The sequence below is a fragment of the Meles meles genome, chromosome 5 (assembly GCF_922984935.1).
Source record: "Meles meles chromosome 5, mMelMel3.1 paternal haplotype, whole genome shotgun sequence".
NCBI lineage: Eukaryota > Metazoa > Chordata > Mammalia > Carnivora > Mustelidae > Meles > Meles meles.
In genome coordinates, this window is record NC_060070.1 from 114,452,757 (window position 1) to 114,477,537 (window position 24,781).

The window sequence follows — 24,781 nt, forward strand, 5'->3', positions numbered from 1 at the left end:
TGTAATGTTAATACTAACTGCAGTAGTTTGTATAATATGGATTGAGACAGTACCTTGAAGTACTTGAAGATTGTCTTAATGGCGTTCATAGACTTGTAGTAAAGGGAAAGGAAATATCTTCTTTTTGAGAAATAGAGAACAAGTAGATTTAGTAATTTTTCTTTTACTACATTTATGTAGGAAGCTCTTTATTTCTGTAAGTAGAATCCATATATGATTTTTAGGTTTTTAAACTCGGTATCAGTTCTGACAGTCCAGTATTTCCAAATTAAAGCTTGATCCTCATTTGTCGTTTAGCTACTCTGGATCCCACAGTTTTATCTTTAGAATTCTTTAAGACTTCCTGAAGCCTGATGATGGAGAAGTTATCTCAGGCATCTAGTCTTAGTTTTTTGTATATTCATTGTCTTTTCATAATTATTCCAGTTATTTAAAGGAAAAATTTAAGAATACTTTAGAAATTATAACCTTGCAAAACCTTGCTCTTTATTCTTGTAAGATTTTCTTTTGTAAACATTTAACATTTAAATAGACTATTATGGCAGTAGTAATGTGTAATACTTATTCCTCCAGCTTTCCTCGCCCTGTGAAGACTACTTGGTTAAATAGAAATGCACCAGCACAAAACAAAGATTCTGTGATTCCTACTCTTGAAAGTGTGGTCTTTGGTATTAACTACACAAAACAGTTATCGCCAGATGTAAGAACTAATACATTTATACTCCCTTTTTTCCCTCTTATTTTAAGTGAAGCATTTTTTAATTGTTTCATCTGTGAATGTGATGTTTATTTATTAATTGTTTGAGCTCAAAAACTTACAGATCAAGTTAGATATGATCTTAACAATTTATTTATTGCAAAAATTAACCTGATAAAGATTTACCAGATTTAATGTGTAGAGATCTTTGACAGCTAGTGCCTTTTAAAACTTGTTACTATCACTTCTTGCTCCCTTAACAGAACTGGTAAATCACTCAAAGGAGCTCGTAAAGATCAGCTGCCAGAATTGAGACCCAGCTTGCAGTATTACAAGTATAATTGCTATTCCCTTGGAAGGAAAGGGGCTTATACTGTAAATGCAGAGTATCTGTCCCTCAGTTGCAAATGGAATTTGAATCTCAAATTTTCAAAAACTATAATTTAATCTGCTTGCTTTAAAAACCCACTGCAATTGAAATTATTAGAGTCACATTTTATTTTTTTAAATAACTTGTATGAATAAGAGCAACTCCCTACAATATTGCTGATTTTTTTTGTGTGTTTTAGAATAACTAACTAATAAACGCTTAGGATTTTTTCCTTTAATTGTCTAAGTTTCAAATGTAATGTATTTAGATTTTTGGTAACTAACACTCTATATCCCAAATCTGTTCTTTGTTTAGGGTTGCAGCTTCATCATTGCAGACTCCTTCCTACATCATGCCTATCATTTTCATTATACACTTTGTGCCACTTTGCTGCTAGCCTTCAAAGGATTGCACAGCTACTTCATTACGGTAACAGAAGAGATTCCCTCTTGTCAGAAACTAGAACTGGGTATGTTAAAAGTAGCCAGACCTAACATATAGTTCAATTCTTCTCTTCATTCTCATTTTGCTAGTTAGCTGCTTTGCCATAGTTTTTCTATACTAAAACTATAATGTTTGTATGCTTCAGTTTTACTTCTCTCTCAATTCCATCTTTTTTGACTCTTGATAATTACTTTCTGCAATTTAAAAATTTTTTTTTATGATATTGAGAAATAACTTCTTGGTGTTGTGTTTGAAGTGAGTCTTTTGATAGCTTTTTAAAAAATATATGTTAGTCTTCTACTCCTATTAAAATCAGAAAACATACTAGAAAGCAAACATAATTACCTACAGAATTTTGGGAAAATAAACTAAATCTGTGCTTCTAAATAATTAACAGTCTAAGCATATTGTAGGTACTTGAAACATTTTTATAGACATTTGGCTTTAAGTGATCTCAGATCTTAGTTCTTTTATTTCACATCAGAAAATAATAACATTACTCAATTTTAACAATTTTGAAATTTATTTAGATCTCTAAAAAAAATTAGCCTTGGTTTTAGTCCAACAATAATATCTGCATATATGTTACAGTATGCAATAAAAAATCATATTACCTTGATTTTGTATATACCATTTGTAGGTTGTAACATGTATTGTGCAAAAGATAAATTTTGGGGATTAGCAAAAATAAGTTTTTATTCAGACCTTTAATGATAGTTTAAAAAGCTTTTCTTTTCAAACATCAGGTAGTAGCTTATAATAAGCACATTTTAATTATCTCTTCAGAATAAATTAATTTTATCAATATATACTTGAATAAATCAAGAATTACTTTTAAATTTTAAAAGTGTTCTTTGTTTCTCAAGGATCTCAGTCTTTTAACAATACTTAAAAATAGTCACTGTTACTGAAAATAATTCTTGGGCTTGAGAGTAATTAGCCTATTTTTATAATTGCCTATTTAGGGATACAAAAGAATTGTAAGAACATGTAATGATTTGTAGCTCACTTAAGTTCAGCTGTGAGAAAATGCTGGATATTGTGCCACTGCCTATCAGCAGGTACTCCAATGGATTTGATTAACAGATATTGTTCAGTTGACTATTTGGAATACTTAATTCAAGTATCCCAGTGTTTATACAGAGGTACAAGCAATAGGAAAATTAATTTTTTTTCCTCATATATTCTTACCCAAGACAAAAATGGTGGAATCCTTTTAATTACTGTTCTCTGAAATACTCTTCTTCCTTGCTATTTTGTATACTTGAAATAGATTTTCCCTTAGGAAAATCCCTTAGAAAATGAAAGAAATGTTTGTAGAATAGAACTAATTTAGGCTATCATTATCCTCAAATAATGGAAAAATTATACTCCATATTTTTTTTTTCCTCCATACATTTTTAAATTTGTTTTTTGGGAACTCCAGCACATCTTCTTAGAATCACATTTATAAATTTTGGTTAATGACCAAACTACCAAACTATTACACCACAATATTAGTGAAGGACAGTACATTGTACTTGAAAAATGCAATTATAAAAAAAGTGGTGTGGAACTCAGAAGCCAAAGTTGATGGTATTTCTACAGGAGAATTTGTTAATTGTTTAGATGTTGAATGATGTAGTAGAATTCATAGAGGCATTATCTTGTAGTCTAGAATGCATCTTTGAGCCATTTCTGTTATTAGTTTGGGGACTGTATATATGAAGTGGAATTCATTTGAAAGATAGGGTGATCAGAGGGAGCCAGATATGCGTGACTAGGAGGAAAGATAAGGACATCCAAAAGGCAGAGGGTGTAAAGTAGCTCTGGGAGTGATACTTCTTAATGGTGTGAGTTCCTTGGGATTTTTATAGGCACCTACTTTGTCAGGTCCTGAGCTAGATGCTGAGGAAAAAATAGGCTCTCTCTCTTTAAAGAGCTTTGACTTCTCCTCTTCCTTTAATAAGTGCTCAGTCCAGCATGGGGATGAAAGGAGAAACTCACCTAGAGAGATGGGACTTCCTGAGTTTTTAATATAGAGAGTCGTATATGAGGTGGACCCATAAATGCCTGTGTAAGGAAGACATCTATTTGCATGGAATATTCAAATAGACTTAACATGTTTACTTGAGAATAAAAAACACATAAATCACATTTTAACTTAGAAAAAATATTTTTCTTTAAAAAGATGTTTGCTGGTAAAATATATAATTAGTAACTAATATGAGCATCTCTTCAAAGCACAGATTCATTTCAAATACACAGTATTAGCACAATTACTAGTTTATTAATCTAAGTCAGCATGATAATTCATCTGTCAGGTTTTAAATTTTCTCACGGTAAGGATGAATTTTATGTTATATGAATTCGTTTGACCTTACACATGTAATATAATATAGAAAATATCACAATTAAAAGCCCTTATATTTAATTTCAGGAGTTAGTTACTAAATGAATATAAACTTTATTCCAGATTATTTGATAAAATATCAGAAACCAAATTCTAAAGCAAACCTAGACTCTAGTCTTAAATAAGCAAATAATAGTGATAAATAAAATTATTAGTATCTCACACATCCTACCTACTCAAAGTACATTTGTTGAATAAATGAATTAATGAAATGGCACAATACAGTTTTGTTGTTACTTGAAAAGTATATAGACATCAAAACAAAGATGATTACAGTTTCCTAGGGATTTTTAAAATCAAGACTCATCTTCAATAAATATTTATTGGTAGCATTTTATGTTATTCTTAAAATTTTCATATTTATATTTTCTGTTTATTATAAATTTTAATTTATCTTGAATTATCTTCTACAGAACATCTAAAAATTCTTTTAACTATTTAAAACAATTACATATTCTGAATTACTAACATTATTAATTTTATCCTAGCAAAATTAAATTCAAGTACTAGATAATACTTCCATAAAACACTGTTGACTAAATATCATTATATTCACCAGTTTTAATAAGCAGTTATAAAGTAGGGTTTTTTTGTTTGTTTTTGTTTTTTTAAGAAAAATTCATTTATTTTAGAGAGAGAGAGCAGGGGACAGGGGCAATGGGAGAGGGATACAGAGTCTCAGGCAGGGTCCGTGCCAAACATGGAACCTGACTCAGGGCTCGATGTCACGACCCTGAGATCATGATCTGAGCCAAAACCAAGTGTTGGACAATTAACCAACTGCACTAGGCAGGTACCCCTAAAATAATTCTTGAGTAGAGGATGTTTATTGTATTGCTTTATACTGTTTGATAATTTTCTTGAGTTTTCAATTAAGTATGTACTTAAAAGTCTTAAACTATATTGTGCTTTAAAAAATGTATCTAAATTCTATTCCCTCTTTTAAAATAATGCCTTGAATTCCTTTCTGCTTTGGCCATTTTCCTTTCTCCTTTCTCCTAGTTGAATGATGTACATTTTTTTATTTTATTTTTTTTTTTTTTTGATGTCATGTAGTTAAATACTGGTTTGGTACAAGGAGCTCTTACTGGAAATGGAAGTCTGGAATCTAGGAAGTTCTGGAATCTAGGCTTTGGCAAGTCATGTAATCTTTCTAGGCCCTAGTATCTACACTTGTAAAAGCAGGGGTTGACCTAGCTCATCTCTGAGATCCCTGCCAGCTCTGAAATTCTGAGTTCAAGAAATTAAAACATAAAAATAATATTGGATTATGAAATGTTGCATGGTGCATACATTTAAATAGAAAAAAAGAACAAAGCAATATAAACTTGAATGTACATCATTTGCAATTCTAATAAGCTAATTAACTAACTGAAATACTCTGCTTTAGTGTTCTAACTGCACTCTCAGATCAATACTAAGTAAACTAATAACAAGTTGGAAAATTCTAGTAAACTTTGTTGTAAAAGGAGTATTAGTAACTAGTGATGTGTACAATCCTTATAACTAGCCAAGGCCAACATGCAGGTCCTTTATGAACGCCTTCTCAGAAGAAAACAGCCACGAACCCAGAAAGACACCTGTCTAGGTATGTTTAAAATAGGTTAAGTAAATAATCCCTTTTTATTAGTATGAAACTTTGCTTTAAATTAGTGTCACATTTCATAAATATGTATTTATTAATATAGGATGTTTCTACCACTATTAGTTTAGAACTTCTAGGATCAGTTTATTTGTAGATAAGCTTTGGTTAATTTCTTAATTTATAATATTGCAGTTTGTAATTAAAACTTGAAATGGTAAATACAAACCGTGGCTTTTTTCCATATTCTTTTTACAGTTCCTATAAAGAGCACTTTTTGGAAACCATATTTATTGCCAGAATTTGTTGGTTTAATGATATTAAAGAAATAAAGAAACCACTTCAGTATCTAGTTTTGATTTTTATGTCAATTTGGATTTATTTTTTTGTTGTTCTAAACTTAACAAACAAAATAGTATCAAAAAAAGGAAAATACTGTCAAATCACCACTATTCAGATATTACTATTTTCAGGGAAATGTTCTGATCTCATTATTTTATTTATATATTTCCCTGTACATTTTAGACTTTCGTTCTTATATAGGAATAATACTTAACTTACTGTCCTTTCATAAGTATATTGAAGGTTTTTATTTTGTGTTGCATAGACGCATTACAATTTTTTAAAAAATTATGAAAAGCTGTAGAAATAAAAAATAAAATCATAGTGTTTGTTTCTTGGTTTTCAGAAGTATGAAAATAAGGAAATTAAGGAGAAAAAATCTTCCTTATTACTTCTGAGATGAGAACTAGCTCAGAAAAATTTAAGTTAGGCCAATTTTCACTAAAACTTTTAATGGAAAAACTGGTCATATTATCAGGAAAGAAAAAAAGTTAAAGATGTATTTATGGTCATTATTTTAGAATAAATTTTTATATTCTTAAATGAATATAAAATTAAAGAAGTCATAGTATGAAATTTTTGATCATTTCCAACATGCTTTAGTGTCCTTTTAGCAATAAAAACATACTTCTTGTTTAAACTATTGTATTGCCAGCCTATCAGTTTACATTTGAGTATTCTAAAATTCTAAGTTAACTGTACAGGATGCTGTTTATATATGTTCTATATAAAGAAGGTCCCAGGTTTTGGTTGGGTGGGAAAAGACCTGATTCCAACCACAGTGGAGTTCATTAAATAATATTTTCATTGAGATATTAGCCTTAACACCTAGTATTTATAATGGCATTTTCTGAGCTGTGTTATAAATATCTGTTGAGTGAATGAATAGATGAACAGATGGGTGGTTTAGAAAATAGATTTAGTCTACATTTACCATTTGACCTAGCATCCTTACTTTTGTTAATCTGTATCATAGAAATATGAGTACTAGTATGTAAAGATTTATGTATAAGCATGTTTATTATAGTATTGTTAGTGACAAACACTGAAAATAAGTGCCTGTCAATTGACAAAGATTAGAATATGGAGGAAATCATACGGCATTCACACCAAGGAATATTATGCAGCTATTAGAAAAAAAAATAAACTTTAGGGCTGCATACCAGATTTCTATGTAGAATTGCTGAGAGAAAAAAGCAAATTGCAGAAAAGTGGGTAAAACACAATCATGTCTTTGTAAAAAAGTGACTCCAAACCTCCATACCTCATTTTATTGTACTTCATAGCCACTTCATTTTTTACAAATTGAAATTTTGTGGAACCCTGCATCAAACAAGTCTGTTGGCAGTACTTTTCCAACAGCATTTTCTCACTCCATGTCTGTGTGTTATGTTTTGGTAATTCTCACAATCTTTCAAATGTTTTCATTATTATTGTATTTGTTACAGTGATCTGTGCTCAGTGATTTTTGATGTTACTGTTGTAATTGTTTTGGGGCACTAAGAAGCACATCCACATAAGATGGTGAACTGATTAACAAATATGTGCTCTGACCACTTCACTGACCAGCTTTTCCCTCATCTCTCTCCCTCTTCTTGAGTCTCCCTATTCCCAGAAACACAACAATATTGAAATTAGGCCAATTAATAACCCTACAGTGGCCTTGAAGTGTGTAAGTGAAAGGAAGAGTTCCACATCTCTCATTTTAAGTCAAAAGCTAGAAAGGGTTAAGCTTAGGCGAGGATGATGCCTTGAAAGCTGTGTAGGCCAGAAGCTAGGCCTCTTTCACCAACCAGTTAACCAAGGTATAAATGCAAAGGAAAAGTTCTTGAAGGAAATTTGAAGTGCTGTTCCAATGAACACATGAATGATGAGAAAACAAAACAGCCTTACTGCTATTATGGAGGCGGTTTTATTTATTTATTTATTTATTTTTAAAGATTTTATTTATTTATTTGACAGACAGAGATCACAAGTAGGCAGAGAGGCAGGCAGAGAGAGGAAGGGAAGCAGGCTCATCGCTGAGCAGAGAGCCCGATGCGGGACTCGATTCCAGGACTCTGGGATCATGATCTGAGCTGAAGGCAGAGGCTTTAACCTGCTGAGCCATCTTGGCGCCCCATGGAGGCAGTTTTAGTAGCAATTTCACTCATGTATGGAATTTAAGAAACAAAACAGATGAGCACAGGAAAAAAGAGAAAGACAAACCAAGAAACAGACTCTTCTAAGTGTAGAGAACAAACTAATGGTTACCAGAGGGGAGGTGGGTGGGAAAATGGGTAAAATAGGTGATGGGGACTAAGGAGTCCACTTGTGATGAGCCTGGGTGATGTATGGAAGTGTTGAATCACTATATTGTACACCTGAGACTAATATTATACTGTATGTTAACTAACTGGAATTTAAATACAAACTTAAAAAAAAAAATCAAACCAGCCACAATATTCCCTTGAGACAAAACATAATCCTGAGCAAGGCTCTAACTCTCTTCAGTTTTATGAAGGCCAAGAGAAGTGAGGAAGCTAAAGAAGAAAAGTTGAAAGCTACTAAGATTGGTTCATGAGGCTTAAGTAAAGAAGGTGTATTAATAACATCAAAGTGTGCAGGGTGACAAGCAGGTGCTGATGGAGAAGCTGCAGCAGGTTCTCCAGAAGATCTAGCTGAGATAAGAAATGAGGGTGGCTACACTGAACAATGGATTTTCAGTGTAGACACAATGCCTTCTACTGGAAAATGATGCTTTCTAGGGCTTTCGTAGCTAGACAGAAGTCAGTGCCTGGCTTCGAAGCTTCAAAGAACAGGCTAACTCTCCTATTAGGGGCTAATGCAGCTGGTGACTTTAAGTTGAAGCCAGTGTTCATTTACCATTCCCTAAATCCTGGGACACTTAAGAATTACACTAAATCTACTCGGCCTGTGCTCCATAAGTAGAACAACAAAGCCTGGATGACAGCACATCTGTCCACAACACGGTTTACTTAGTATTTTAAGCCCACTGATGAAACCTACGGCTCAGAAAAAAAGATTCCTTTCAATATATGACTGCTCATTGACGGTGCACCTGGTCCCCCAAGAGCTCTGATGGAGATGTTCGGTGAGACTAATGTTGTTTTCATGCCTGCTTAACACAGCATCCATTCTGCAGCCCGTGGATCAAGGTCATTCAACTTTCAGGTCTTATTATTTAAGGAATACACTTTGTAAGGCTGCAGCTGCCATAGGTAATGGTTCCTCTGATGGATTCAGACACAGTAAATTGAAAACCTTCTGGAAAGGAGGCACCATTTTGATGCCGTGAAGAACATGTGTGATTCATGCGAAGAGGTCAAAATATGACCATTAAAAGGAGTTTGGAAGAAGTTGATTCCAACCCACATGAATGCCTTTGAGGAGAGGAGTTCAGGATTTCTGTGGAGGAAGTGACTGCAGATGTGGTGGAAACAGCAAGAGAACTAAAACTAGAAGTGGAGCCTGAAGATGGGACCGAACTGCTGAAATCTGTTGAACAAACTTGAACAGATGAGCACTTGTTTCTTACGGATGAGTGAAGAGAGTAGTTTCTTGAGACGCAGTCTACTGCTGGCAAAAATGCTGTGTTGATTGTTGAAATGGCAGCGAAGGGTTTAGAATATTACCTAAACTTAGTTGATAAAGCAGTGACAAGTTTTGAGAAGATTGAGTCCAATTTTAAGGAAGTTCTGCTGTGGGTAAATGCTATCAAACAGTATCTCATGCTACAGAGGAATCTTTCATGAAAGGAAGAGTCCATGGATGTGACAAGCTTCATTGTCTTATTTCAAGAAATTGCCATAGCTACCTCCACCCCTGGTCAGTCAGCAGTCATCAACATCAAGACAAGATCTGCCGTCAGTGAAAATATTACAACTCACTGAAAAATGGCGGTAGTATTTTTTTTAGCAATGAAGTATTTTTTGATTTATGTACATTTTTTAGACAGTGCACATTTAATAGGCTACAGTATATTATAAACATAACTTTTACATGCATTTCTGATGTTTAGGGAAACCAGAGCATTTATTTGGCTCATTTTATTGCAATATTAGCTTTATTGTAATCTGGAAGCAAATTTGCAATATTTTTGATGTGTGCCCTATGTAAATGTATATTTGAAAAATATGGAAGGATATGTTTCACACTGTAACCTTGGATTACCAGCAGGAGCCAAATTAAAAAAAAAAATTTGTGAGATAATAATTCACTTTTTAAAAAAAAATTCACTTTTATACAGTTATGTATAATTGTATATGTGTAAATAAACTTTAAAGAGTAATTAAAATAGAATTTTAAACTCATTTGAAAATCCTAAATGATTTTGAAATCAATTCTAAAATTTTTAAGTTTGGTTTGAAATATTCTTTAAGATGTTTGCCTCATCTTGAAGTAGCTCTTGCTAGCCATAATGCAAACATACCAGCTTAATGCATTTAGACTCCTGTATGCAAAGACTAGAAAAATGTATCAAAATTCAGAACTTTAAAAGTTTTTCATTTTTTAAAAATTTATAGGTAGGATATCTAACTTACTAAGATTAATTTTCCTGATTTTCTCCTATCAAAGGAAAATTTGTGATTAATGTGGAAACAGACGTTGACATATGGAAGTTATGACTTTAATACAGGTTCTGCTAGCTTTTTTTTTTTTAATTTTGGAAAACCTGTATTAGAAGCCATTGATTGACAGTAAAATAATTTGTGAAATTTTAGCTGATTTCCTTAGTCATCAGTGGATTGACCAAATTTGCAATCTCTCTCTCGTATCTAGTTACAACTTTATCTATTTTGTGACTTTCAAACTATATGTGTGTCATACTGGTTTTAATCACTAGTGTAATATTTGTTGTTCACATGATAGGTTGGTTGTTTTTAATGTAACTTTATTTTATCAAATTTAAATGTTTATTTTTTTTAATCAAATAGTATACACTGAAGTCTACCTTACGAAATAATGATCTTTTTTTTTTTTTTTTTTTTTTTTTTTTTTTTTTTGACAATTTACTTCCCCCTTTTATTAATTTTTTCAGCGTAACAGTATTCATTCTTTTTGCACAACACCCAGTGCTCCATGCAAAACGTGCCCTCCCCATCACCCACCACCTGTTCCCCCAACCTCCCACCCCTGACCCTTCAAAACCCTCAGGTTGTTATCTCACAAAACGAAATAATGATCTTATGAATAAATTCAGGGATGTCTCTGAATCTGTTCTTGCTGTTGTGTGAGAATGACCAGTTAACAAGGTTGTGGAACAACAAGGTTATGGAATTCTGTGTAATTACAACTATGCTAAAATAGTTCTTGTAGGAGAACTCGTTTTAGTTTGATTTCTAATTAAAAATTAGGTGTATCTAAACATATTTCAGGACGTAGTGAAATTCCTTCCCTATAAAAAATGGCCAGTAAACCTTTCTGTTCTGTTAGTTTCTGTAGTCCCTTATAAATATTATCATTTTAATTATAAATTAATCTGTATACTTCTTATGGAGATTATAGCTTACATTAAATATTGGATTGTATGGAAAAATTTTGCCTCAGTTTTAGGCTGTCTTATAGAAAACAATGTATTAAACTAAACTAAAAACTTAATTATTGTTGAAAAGGATTTGTCATTCATTACCATTAAATAATCTATGCTCCAGGTAACTTTAAAATATGTTTTGGCTGTAAAAATTAAATTGACTTGAAATTTTTTAGGAGCACCTTTTGTAAAAAAACAAAGCATGTATATATCTAAAACAAATGCTAAACTTTATTGAAATTTACAGTGTATGAAATGCAATAAAACCTAATTATATATTTTATATATATTTTATATATTATATAATTTATTTTTTTATATATTTTATCTTTTCTGTGATTCAGTTGTGCAAATTACTTTAAGTCCACAGTCAGTAATTCCTTGACAGTGTTAGCCTCTTATGAGACCTAGAACACTGATAATTAGAACACAGAATTTAATAGTTATCATGTTATCTGCATGATTAATGTGTTCATGTCAATATCTTACATTGAAATTCACTTCATTGAATATAGTCCGTCCGGATACTTCTCAACCTTCTGGTTTTTTTAAAGGTAATATATGCTTAAAAACCTGGGCTTGAACTGCACAAGTCCACTTATACATGGATTTTTTTTTTTTTTTTCAAAAGATACAGTATAGGACTATAAGTGTATTTTCTCTTATGATTTTAACATTTTTTTCCTCTAGCTTATTTTTATGAGTACAGTATATAATACATATAAAGTACAAAATAATGTATTAATCAATTGTTTGTTATTGATAAGTCTTCTTGTCATTAGTAAGCTATTAGTAGTTAAGTTTTAAGGGAGTCAGAAGTTAATACACGGATTTTTTGACTGCAGTGGGGGTTGATCCCCCTAACCCCTATATTGTTCAGGGGCCAACTGTATTTAGATAATTTCAAAATAGTTTTCAGATCTAACATTGAAATATTTCCTCTAATTACTCTTTACTCCTTTCAGAGGAAATGGATGTAGAAGCTCGACTTACTGAACTATGTGAAGAAGTTAAGGTACTTGGATTTCTTTAACATTATCGAGTTATTTTAGTGGATTCTGTTTCCTATTCTAAATACTTCATCTAAGAAAACTTATTAATGATTTATCCTTCCTCATGGTAGAATCACAACTTAGTTGATAAAAGACTTTTGGCTTCAGCATAAAATTAAATCTTTAAAATTTACTTTATTCTGCTTATAAATGAAAGCAAAGATGATTAACTGTCAAAAGTGTGCACTTTTTTTTTTAAAAGATTTTATTTATTTATTTGACAGACAGATCACAAGTAGTCAGAGAGGCAGTCAGAGAGAGAGGAGGAAGCAGGCTCCCCGCTGAGCAGAGAGCCCGATGTGGGGCTCGATCCCAGGACCCTGGGATCATGACCTGAGCCGAAGGCAGAGGCTTTAACCCACTGAGCCACCCAGGCGCCCCTCAAAAGTGTGCACTTTTTTCAGTTTGTTTACTCAGAAGAATTTCTAGGCAAATTTTTAAAGCATCCTTAAACTTGTATATTTTTATAAAATGATAGTTTAGAAATAAAAATTGTTTTATTTCAACAAATCAGTGTGTGTCTCAGACCATTTTTCCACTAGTTTATTCTTGAAATTAAATTGAATAGATTTTTCTTATCCCCCACCCTTTTTTTGGTGATGGAACTAAATGTTCTATTTTAAAGGTTTTTATTTTAAGATCACTATGTATTTCACTCTCAGCTACATTAATGGACAAAATCAGAGACTTGACTCAAATAACATATATTTGGCTTTGGAATGTATATCTGTATGTAAATTTGAATGAGGACTAGACCCCTTTGAAAAGGTATCTACCTTCTTATACAATTATACATATGCAGGATATACAAGTAATTACATAAACTCTCCTAGAGACTTTCCTCACAGCTCAAATAAGTATTTTCTTTAAGAATCATTAATGTTGTTATAATAGTTGCCAAAAGAACACTAAACATTTAGAAGTAATCTAAGATGTATGCAATTAATGCGAAAAAAAATTCTGTACTATTTCACTGAGATATTTGAATAAGTAAATATACTTTTGAATGGAAAGAGAAATAATCACTGGAAGATATGTTTTTAACTTAATTGATGCATCCATAGCAAAATACCATTGGAAATGTTAAAATTTGATTTATTTTAAAGCTCACTTGAAGAAAGTAATAATGACTTAGAAAAACTTTAAAAATCCGTATTATTGTAGAGGAACTTTCCCAACTGTATGTTAAAATGTAAATAAAACTATAGCCATGGAAATATAGTATGACTTCTCTAAAGAATAAAAAGACAAGTAAATGGAACTGAATATCACTGAAACAATCATGTCTAAGAACTAAATATTTGATAAACTATCACAGACATTAGGTTCTCTAAATAGTATGGTAAAATTAGTTCTTTTTACCATGTTAAAGAAATTCTAAAAAGACCAAAAATTGTGAAATGACCCCCCCAAATTAGGAAAAACACTTGTTATATACATGTGTATGTAAACTATCTGATCTGGGATATGAAATAATTTCTTCAGAGTAACAGTAAAGAACAAAGTATGATATTGATGATTTGAAACTTTTTAAAAACAAATACATGGTAGATAAAGTTGATAGAGGAAAATCCTTACTCAACAAAAATGGTATAATAGTTTATATGATTCTAGAGTTTGTGTTTATAACTGAAAAAATGGAAGGCTCTACACTAAAATGAACATAATTTTCTTCTTTATCTATTTTCCAAGTCTATTTAAGTAAGCAATATTTTGTAATCAAGATCAATGACTGCTATGAAAATGTCCATGTAAGACAAGATAATGAAAGTTATTTTAGAAAATACTATGCCAATGTAAGATCTTATTATTCCTGCCTTTATGCATATAAAACAGCTTGTCAAACTTAATCCTAATTTCCTTTTGACATAAAAATATTATTATTTATATTTTGAGACATAAAGATTTATGTAAACTAGAGTAATTTATTTATGTTTGGAAGGATGCTTTCTTGATAATGAAAATACTGAAGTCCTCTCAGAGCCTTGGTCCCATGATTTCTGAAAAGTAAAATTAGTAATTGCAAGGTATCTAGACAGTCTTGCTCTCAGGGGATTAAAAAAAGAGTTGTTTACATTATTCAACCTATGGTAAACTAAGAGAATTATTTCTGCTTGTATGTAGATTTATACTAAGAATAGCACTGCTTGCCTTACACAACACTGTCTAGTTACTGTCAAGTGCTTATTCAAGTCTTTTTCTAAACTCCGTTGAAACTATTCTTGGAAGAAGGCTGCGTGCTTCCATTTATTTTAGAGAGCAATTTAATCTTCTGTATGTTCTTAAGAGAGACGTGAAAAACTTGTTAGCTTCATTCCTAATATGTCTATAAACTATTTTCTGGGGCAAAATACATCTGTAGGTTTATTATACATTGATGATTCAATATTTATTACATGATGAGTCTGTTAGCTTCCATTCCAGAATTCTGGAATTTTTCAGCATTTTCTGAGTTTGTCTATAAATTTGGGGGCCTTTTTCCTTATCCGAAGCCTGTAATTCCTTATTTGTCCATTTATTTATTTATTCATTTAATAAATATTTAGTGACTACTGTGCACTGGTAACCAAAGTCACGAAAGTAAGACATCATCCCTTCCCTTCTTACTAATTTTGCTGAATTTTTGTTTTATGTCCTCTCTGAGTTAGCATAGATAAGTGGAAGCTCAGTTTGCAGGGGGAAGAAGAAAAACCTGCTGAATTGCAGACTTCAAAATGAAGTAAAAATAACATGAGTAAGGATATATCATATGTGATAACCAACATTTTGAGATTTTTTTTTTTAAAGAAAGGGAGGGTAGAGATATAATTAGTACTCTTTAGGATATACTGAACTTGAATACCTTCCTTTTCACATCCAAATATAGTCATCCAGTAGGTGATGGGTCTAGAGCCCTGGAGAGATGTGATACAGATAGAAAGATTGGGCAGTCATTACTATATAGATGGTATGGCTTTCAACCTTAACCTGATTAGACTACTTCTGCCTTCTTTAGGATGGGGAAATGAAATCAGCATCTATCTATATACTTAACGGTAGATTTCCTAGTATTACTAGTAATTGAAGGCAATTTTTCTAGCAAGATATTATCTGCCTGAACACTGCTGTCTCAGTGAATTAATGAAAAGCTTGTCCTCATAGTAAAAATGCTTGTTCCAAAGAGAAGGAATCATTGTGATTTATCATCTTTTATTATTCTTTGTCCAAAAATCCTTATTTTACCTATTCAAGAAATCCAAATGCCTTATAGAAGATTCTACATTTCATTGTATAATTCATTAATTTTAACTTGTATCATCAGTTTAGGTGAATATTTAAATAAACAGGTAATTTAATACCACTATTAGAACATTCACAACAGTATATTAAAATTGTTTACCCACTTTTCTTTCCTTACTAAACTGAGCTTCTCATATTAATCTTTGAGTTAGATTGGAATGTGGGCCTTAGCATTTAAAATGTGCTCAGTAAACAGTAGGTAAAATGGAATTGTTACAAAAGAGAAAGAAGTGTTTGAGGACTCTCTAAGAGAATTACCATTCGCAATGTGGAACCTAGGAACATAAGAGTGAAGGAAAAGCAGTTAGTACTTTAGAAGGTATCTCTCTCCCTTCTGAAGAGTTATAGATCTTTTAAGTACTTTACTTAGCAGATTGAAGAAAAAAAAAATCTTAAAGATTATTATCTTCCAAAAATTTTATAACTTTCATCATGATTTGTACATTAAAACTCCCAGAACTCTACTGTTTGAAGTTGATCATGCTCTGTAGAATCCTGATTTGTAATTTTAAACTATATTTGACATTATTTCAGTAACAAAGTATCTCAGATACTGAAATATCAGTTAAGTTGTTGAAAATTGCTACAGTAACTATCACATAGGAAAAGCCATTGGTCACTTGATCTCTATACATACACATGCACACACACACACACATATTTCTTTTTAAAACTAAAAATTTGCTTTTGTATTAATGTTCTCAATAACACATTATATTTAGACATGGTAAGTCTCAGGAAGCAGTGAAGTTCTTTTCTTGTCATTTCAGAAAATAGAAAATCCTGATGAACTGGCAGAACTTATAAATATGAATCTTGCACAACTTTGTTCACTTCTAATGGCTTTATGGGGACAGTTTCTGGAAGTTATAACGCTACATGAAGAACTAAGACTTTTATTAGCACAAGAGCACCATACTTTGAGGGTAAGTTAAAAAGTGATGTTAGAATATTTTGATGTAGAAATTTCTTATGAATAAAAAGACTGATAATTACCCATATGTTGATAAATTAGAAAAGAGACATTTACTGTTGTGTTACTGTTTGATTTCTTTATTTAAGTATTTTATTTATTTGAGAGAGAGAGCAGAATGAGAGAAAGCACAAGCAGGGATGAGAGGCAGAGGGAGAGGAACAAGCAGATTCCCCACTGAGCAGGGAGCCTGATGCAGAACTATATCCCAGAACCTTGGGATCATGGCCTGAGCTGAAGGCAGCCACTTAACCTACTGAACCACCCAGACTCCCTGTTGTTTGAGCACATGCTCTATCTCAGTTACAATCCCTTCCAGTAAGAAAAATCATCCAAATGTAACCAAAACAGAAAAATATTTGATACAGGCTAGCCCCTGGAACCCAAGAACAGGTGTTAAAGCCAGATAGCCAGGTGTCATTAGGAATAGAAATCAGGAACAAGAGAGCCATCTTAAACTAATTTAGAATCTTTCTCTCCAGCTTTTCCTCCTTTTGCCTCACTTACGGATGTGTATTACAAACCTGGAAGGTCAGGGGGAGTATAATCTAGACATACATGTTTACTGTAGGCTTACTATGGACCTTGTGCAGACATTTCTGTACAATTTTATTGTATAACTTATCAAGAGGCTTTGATATATTAAACGACTATTTTTCCAGTTATCTCCTTAAATGTTCTGTACACACACTAATTTTCCTGACCTACTAGCAGGTCCTCAAAAACACTAGTTTTCTTGTTTCATTTTTCTTTTCTTAATTACAAAACATGAAAATCAGAAAAGTGCATAAAACATGCACATTTTAACAATTAATTAAAAGCACATATCCTTTTAACTCTCACCCAGATCAGGAAATAGAAAACTGTCAACAGTGCAGAAGTCCGGTGTGTGTTTCCCAACTTCTTTTCCTACCCTGACATTGAGAAATAATCACCGTTCTATCTTTTGTGATGAGTTTATCACTTTTCTTTTAGTTTTACCATCCATTTATGCATACTAAATAATACAAGTTGTTTTAGTCTATTATGTTATTCCGCCTATGTTACTAAATTCTATATAAATGAGATCATGCAGTGTATATTATTTTTATCTGCTGCTTTCACTCAAGATTGTGTTTGTGAGATTTATCTGTGTTTTTGTCAGTAGCTATAGACTTTATTTTCGTTGGTGTGATATATTTCATTTGCATATACCCACAATTAGTGTATCCACTCTATTGTTAATGGACATTTGGATTGCTTCTAACTTCTAGCTACTACAAACCAAACTACTACAAACATTCTTGTGCATATTTCCTGGCATGCCCATTTCTCTGACTGACTTACTTGTAAGGGAAATTGCTGTACCATAGGATATGCATAACATCAGTTATTTACTAGCAGATGCCCCACTCTTTTCCAAAGTGGTGCCAATTTTCACTCCCACCAACACTGGATGAGAGCTCTTGTTATTCCTCATACTCCCAAACTCTTGATACTGGCAAATTTTTAAAATTTGGCTGGTCTGGTATCATTGTGGTTTTAATTTGCATCTCTGTGATAACCTGTGCAGTTGAGCACTATTTTATGTGAATATTGGCTGTGTAGATTTCTTATTTGTGAAGTGCCTGCAAATTGTTTAACCATTTGTCTGTAGGATTACCTTTGTTTTTCTTCTAGATTTGGACTACTTTTCTATGTATTCTAAGTACTGGCCTTTGTTATATTTTTGTAAATAAATCTCTTGTGTCACAGTTTTTTGTTTTTTTTTTCACTGTCTTTGTGCTGTCTTTTGATAAACTAGAGGTCTTAATTTTAGTGTTAGTGTAGGTAGAAGAGCAGAGCAGAGGACAGACATAGACTTCTCCATACTTGGACATAATAAATGCAGATCAGCAAGGAAAAGTTCAGATTTTAAATAAATGATGTTGGGATAATTTAGGTATTCATGTGGGAAAATACTATATAAAATTCAATTCCAGGTGGCTTGAACACAAATATGAAAGACAAAATCATAAAACTTAAAAAATATTATAGAGGAATCACTGAAGTAGTACAGAATACTCCTATGTATTCTTCACCAGAATCAAAGTTACCATTTTGGCGTATTTTCTTTATCATTCCTTCTTTTATAATTAGGTACATACATATACACATACAGATGTACATGCATTTTTTTCCCCGAATCATTTGTTAGTTGGAGGCATCATGTTCTTTTTTCTTTAAGATTTTATTTATTTGAGGGAGAGAGAGAGAACAGAGGGAGAGGGAGAAGCAGACTCTTTTGAGCAGAGAGCCTGATGTGGAGCTTGATCCCAGGATCTTGAGATCATGACCTGAGCTGAAGGCAGATGCTTAACCGACTGAACTACCCAGGCGCCCCAGCGTCATGTTCTTTTATCCGTAAATACTTCAGAGTAGATTGACTAAGAACAAAGGTACTTTCTTGCTTAACTATACTAAAGTGATCAACTTTATAAAATTTAATATTGTTACAATACTGATACCTAATGTAAAACTAATTTTAAATTTTATCATTTGTCTTAATAATGTCCTTTGTGACTTTTCCTCTTTTCCAGGATCAAATTCAGGATCACACATTGCATTCCATTGTCATGACCCATTAAATTCTTTTGACTCATTAGTATTTACCCTAAAGATACAAACATAGTGATCCGAAGGGGCACGTGTACCCGAATGTTTATAGCAGCAATGTCTACAATAGCCAAACTATGGAAAGAATCATTCAGTCTGAATAGTTCTATTTTCTTTGTCTTTCTTGAAGAGTATTGGCCAGTAGTTTTGTAGACCATTGTTCAGTTTGGATTTCTGTTATGTGTATTATGTTCCTTGTGGTTCAATTCAGCTGAACAATAGTAGTGGAAATACTATATTTCTTTTTCAGTCAGTTTTGATAAATTATGATTTTTGAAGGAGTTCTAAACTTATTAATTTATTGGCACCAAATAATTCATAATATCCTTCAATTATATTTTTAACATCTGCAGTTATCTGTAGCATTTTCCTGTTTTGTTCCTGATATAAGTTACTTGTGTCTTCATTCTTTTTTTCTTGATCGGTCCCACCAGAAGTTTGTCATTTTATTAGTTTTTTCAAAGAACTAACCTGATGTTAATTCTCTCTTGTGCGTTTTGTTTCATTAGGTTTGCTTTTGACTTTAGTATTTCCTCTCACTTTCCAAAGGTTTATTTTACTCTCTTTATAAAACATCTATAAGTAGATGGTTAGCTTATTAATTGTAGCATTTCCTCTTTTCTGTTATACACATTTAAGTTTATAGGCTCCCCCCAAGTACTGCTTTAACTACATTCCACAAGTTTTGATATGTTGTTCTTTTTATCATTTGATTCTCAATATTTTCTAAATTTGTGAGCAATTTATTCTTTGATTTAGGGTTATTTAGTTTTTTTCATTAATATAGAAAATGGCTTATTAAAATAATAGATGCATCTCCTCCTTCATTTTCTGGATATAAACAGAAACAATATGTTAGTCAATGACAGGACTCCATAGCAACTATTTCATATACACTAGCCCCAAATGGGAAATCTCACAACATACCAATAATAATTTGTTTGGGAAATCTTTGATTTAAAGCAATAAAGGTAAATAAAACTATTATGAAGTATACACTAGATACGTTTTCCTATATTAGCAGTTGTCATTTTTCCCTTCCTTAGAAGTCCAAGAAATTGAGTGCCTTCCCACAGTCAGTCTTCTTCTGAAATAAAGGACCAGCGATAGTTCTTGTCTAAAAATTATCACGTGTTGTATCAAGTAACTCTGCCATCCTGAATTAGAGGTTGACACTTAGCCCAGAGGTAATCATCTACAGCATGTACATGAGGAGGACTAGTAATTTTTCAAAGGAGCTGCTGCATAATCGGCTGATTTAGGGTGGTTTCTATTAGAAGAATGATTACTAAAGTATTCACATTATTTCTTTTGGGTGATTTAAGCATGGAACACAAAAGAAAGAGACTCGGTTACTGAACAATGGCAGAAACCAAGAGAGAATGAAGGTCATAGGCAAAAGCCATGAGACAGTAGAAACCAGAATAAGCCAACTACTATAAGGCAGGGATGAAAGTAAAAAGGGTTAAAAGCAAAGCAGAGAGTGTCAGAGACAGAGAAAACATGAGAATATAGGAATGACCAGAAAAGGGAACAACAAATGCTTGCTTCTGAAACAACAGTTACTAGAGTGATATTAGGATATTAGTGTAGTTATTATTTACTAAATGGCAATGAACAGCATTCCAGTTTCGCAAGAACTGGCTATTTGTCTATAGAGTCAATTCCCTGGGTGTCCTTACTTTATATCCTTATAAAAATCCCACACATGCTGAGGTAATCTGACTACATCTTTGTCTCTTGCTAATAACTGAAGCGCCCCTTATTTCCAGGGGTGTGTTTCTTTGTTTCCAAATATATTAATTTTCTAGTTGTCTTTTTCTGGTTGATTTCTAGTTTATCTTCATTGCGGTTAGGAAACAGTCTGTGATTTCAGTACTTTAATATTCTTTGACTTGTTTTACCTATATTAGGAATGTATATTCATCATGTTGCTGGGTTAAGTGTTCCAAATATGTCTGCTAGGTTAAGTTTATAAATCATTCTGTTCAAACTTTTCATATTTTTAATGAATTTATGGCTGCTAGCACTATAAAGTGTGGTAAAATCTCCCATTTTGGCTATAAGTTTGTTCTTATTTGTTGTTGCCAGGTAGTAAGTGACAGAGATGGGATTCAAACCCAGGCACTATGGCTCCATAGCCTGCATTCTTTTTATTTATTTGATAGACAGAGATTGCAACTAGTCAGAGAGGCTGGCAGGGAGAGAGAGGAGGAAGCAGGCTCCCTGCTGAGCAGAGAGCCCGATGCGGGGCTTGATCCCAGGACCCTGGGATCATGACCTGAGCTGAAGGCAGAGGCTTTAACCCACTGACCCACCCAGGCGCCCGTCCATAGCCTGCATTCTTTACCACTTGATTTGCTGCCTGTCAAAACAGAGAAGAGAATGATAGCAAGGATCAGAAGCAACTTTGTAGCATAATGTTTTAGGGGGTTGTCTGAGGTAGAATAAGAACCAGAAGGTTACCCTCAGTAGAGAGAAGCTGATGAATACAATGTTAGAAAAGGGGGCAAAGAAGGACGGCCAAGACAAAAAATTGGGTTTATGGGAAATTCAGATGCCAAAGATAAATTGAAATTTTCCAATAAACTTCCCTTTTTTGCCCCATTCTAGATTAACAAAATAGGGCCTACTTAACTCCTAAAAGAAATAAGGAAGGGTAATTAAGACACAGCAAAAAAGTGCACTGTTGTTACTTAACCAAGAATAATAAACCTTGCCCTAGCATGCCCTGCCCTGCCATATATATCACAAAAACTGTGGAAATGGTGGTATATTATGTCCTTTATTTCCCATTTATGCAGTTAACAGGAACTTTGTTCATAAAGTATATCGGTATTCTGGTAATACATTGCTTATGCCTACAGTAACCAAAATAGTCCAAAGGTCATTCATTATTTGTATTGACACAGAGTTGGCTATAATAAAGTCTATAGGCTGTCTAATGTATTCAGAAGCAGCACAATTTATCTAAGTCTCAAAAGTGAACATATGATATGGAATCTCTTACTGCATTGAAAGCAAATAGGCAAAGAGTTGGACTAAAAAGAGGAAGTTAAGTCTCTACTTATGAAGAACAATGTAATTAATTATTTTAATGTTTGTTCTACCATGTTATTTGATATCAAGATTCAGAAAGTGAGATTTTCTGATTCTTAGATAAGTCATCCAGACTTAGAGAATTCTGTAGTCATGTGGCATATATGTTCACATTAAAACATAGAGACTATTAATAAGTTAATGGTTCCCAGTGCCCCATATTACATAAAAAGATAAAAGGCAGTGATGGCACTATAAAATGTCCCTTGTTTTTATCTCACTTACAAAAACAAAAATTTAGCATCTATCCATGAACAAAAGTGACTGTGAGAGCTGTGGGATCCAATACTATATACCAAGGCCTCCCACTCACCTGTGGACTGGATAATAAGCGACAGATTTAGGTCTTGACTGGACCCTGTAGTAGCATGTTTACCAGCTCTTGCTTGTCTTGGCTACAGTCTGGGAACCTCTGGGGAGCACTGACTTAGACAATTACCCAGGGTTGTGAGAAAGCCTTTGTGCAAGTCCAGATTTCCAGAGAAGTTTCATCATTCCACTGAAGCAAAAAAAAAGTACAAGTTTGGTTGCATTCGAGTTCTAGCAAGAGGAATAGCTTGTCTTTACGTATATCACTTCTCACCCAAGATAGCGCAGCTTTGATCTACGAGAATCTTTCCTGGCCTCTGATTTTTCCTGCAGAGAAAAGGGAGAACAGATGAGTGAGTACCCAGCTTGTCTAACTGTGCAGGATATTACCAAAAAGACTCATCTTTCTTTCTCACCCCATCTAGATCACTAAATCAGGAGCTCCATGGCTGGGGCGTAGGGTGGAAATAGACAGGAAGGTGGCAGATGGGACTCTCAGAAGGCATTAAAGGGACTCATCGTACTCACCACATCAGAGACTCCATTAAAAGTCTGCTTATGAACTTCACCTGTGGATCCCTACAACTGGCTATGGGAACCTCCACCATCCCACATGCCTTCATCCACACTCTCCCATCTAATCTGCAGATGGCTCCCTGTGTGCACTGCTGAGGACAGTAGTGAGAGCAAGCTTTAGCAGATCTGTAGCTGCGACCAGGAAGACCACAAAGGAGCTGTAGCACCACATTTGGGAAACAAAAGTAGGGGGTCAGCACTCAGCCAGGTGTGTGGCAGGAAGGGGAGAAGGAATATAATATTAAGGTCTGCCACAAGAGGGAGCAAGAAATATGAAGCAGATGTATCCATAGAAGGTCTGAGAAAGCCTCAGAAATTCTGGCTGGACTGGAGAGAGGTATTTCTGCCCTGAAGACAATAAATACTGGAGGAGGTGGCTGCTACTTCAGATGTTCAGATAGCAATGCAAAACTGCAAAGAACACAAGGGGTGCCTAGGTCCCTCAATCAGTTAACATCTAATTCTTGATTTCAGCTGTGTGTTCTGACACTGAACACCACATCAGACTCCACACTGGGCATGGAGACGCTTAAGATTCTTTCTCTCTCTCTGCCCACCCCCCAAAAAAGAAAAACCCAACTCCAAAGGACATGAAACACTGATATCACCAAAGGATCGCAATCCTCCAGTAACTAAACCCAAAAACATGGGAAGCTGTGATTTACCTAATAAGGAATTCAACATAGCTATTTTAAGGAAATTCAGTGAGCTACAAGAAAACACAGAAAGGCAATTCAACAAAATCAAGAAAGCAATACACAAAATGAGATTAACAAAGAGAAATCATAAAGAACCAAAAACAAATTCTGGAGCTAAAGAATTCAGTTTATAAAATGACAAATGCAACAGATAGCACAGTCACAGCAGAATGGACCAAACAGAAAAAAGGACTCTATGATAAAAGATAGGAACATGAAATTCCAGTGAGAGGAGAGCGAAGAAAAAAGAATGAAAAAGAGTGAGGAAAGCTTGCCTGATCTATGAGATACCATCAAAAGAAATAATTTTTAATAATTGAAGTTCCAGAAGCAAAAGAGAGGGAGAAGGGGCCAGAAAGCCCATTTAAAGAAATAATTACTGAGAGTATCCCAAACATGGGAAGACATTTGGATATCCAAGTACATAAAGTTCATAGGTCTCCAAACCACCTAAAGAGATCTTCTCCAAAATACAGTATAATAAAACTGTCAAAAATCAAAGACAAAAAGATAATCTTGAAAGTTGCAAGAAAAAGATTGTAACCTACAATCAGTGCGGTTGTTAGCAAAAACCTTATAGAGCAGAAGAGAGTGAGATGATACATTCAGAATGCTTAAAAAATACCTGCCAATCAAAATACTCTTTCTGGCAAAGTTATCTCTCATAAATGAAAGTAGTAATAAGGATAATCTTAGACAAAAGCTGAAGTAATTCATCACCGTTAGACCTGCCTTACAAGAAATTCAGAAAAGAATTTGCAAACTTGGGGCACACGGGTTGCTCAGTCAGTTAAGCCTCTG

The 24,781-nt window shown here is 33.4% G+C and overlaps 1 protein-coding gene across 8 annotated transcripts in view; it reads left to right on the plus strand.

The window, feature by feature from the left end:
- The window catches only part of FAM135A (family with sequence similarity 135 member A), a 126,532-nt gene that overhangs the window by 48,685 nt on the left and 53,066 nt on the right, over positions 1-24,781 (plus strand). For 5 of the 8 annotated variants that reach the window (XM_046005145.1, XM_046005150.1, XM_046005148.1 and 2 more), the window contains 5 exons: positions 574-700; positions 1,383-1,536; positions 5,414-5,491; positions 12,326-12,375; positions 16,462-16,617. In XM_046005145.1, coding sequence (XP_045861101.1) covers positions 574-700; positions 1,383-1,536; positions 5,414-5,491; positions 12,326-12,375; positions 16,462-16,617 — 565 coding nt within the window. The remainder of the gene's footprint in view (positions 1-573; positions 701-1,382; positions 1,537-5,413; positions 5,492-12,325; positions 12,376-16,461; positions 16,618-24,781) is intronic. The other 3 variants (XM_046005146.1, XM_046005149.1, XM_046005152.1) reach the window with 1 other exon arrangement.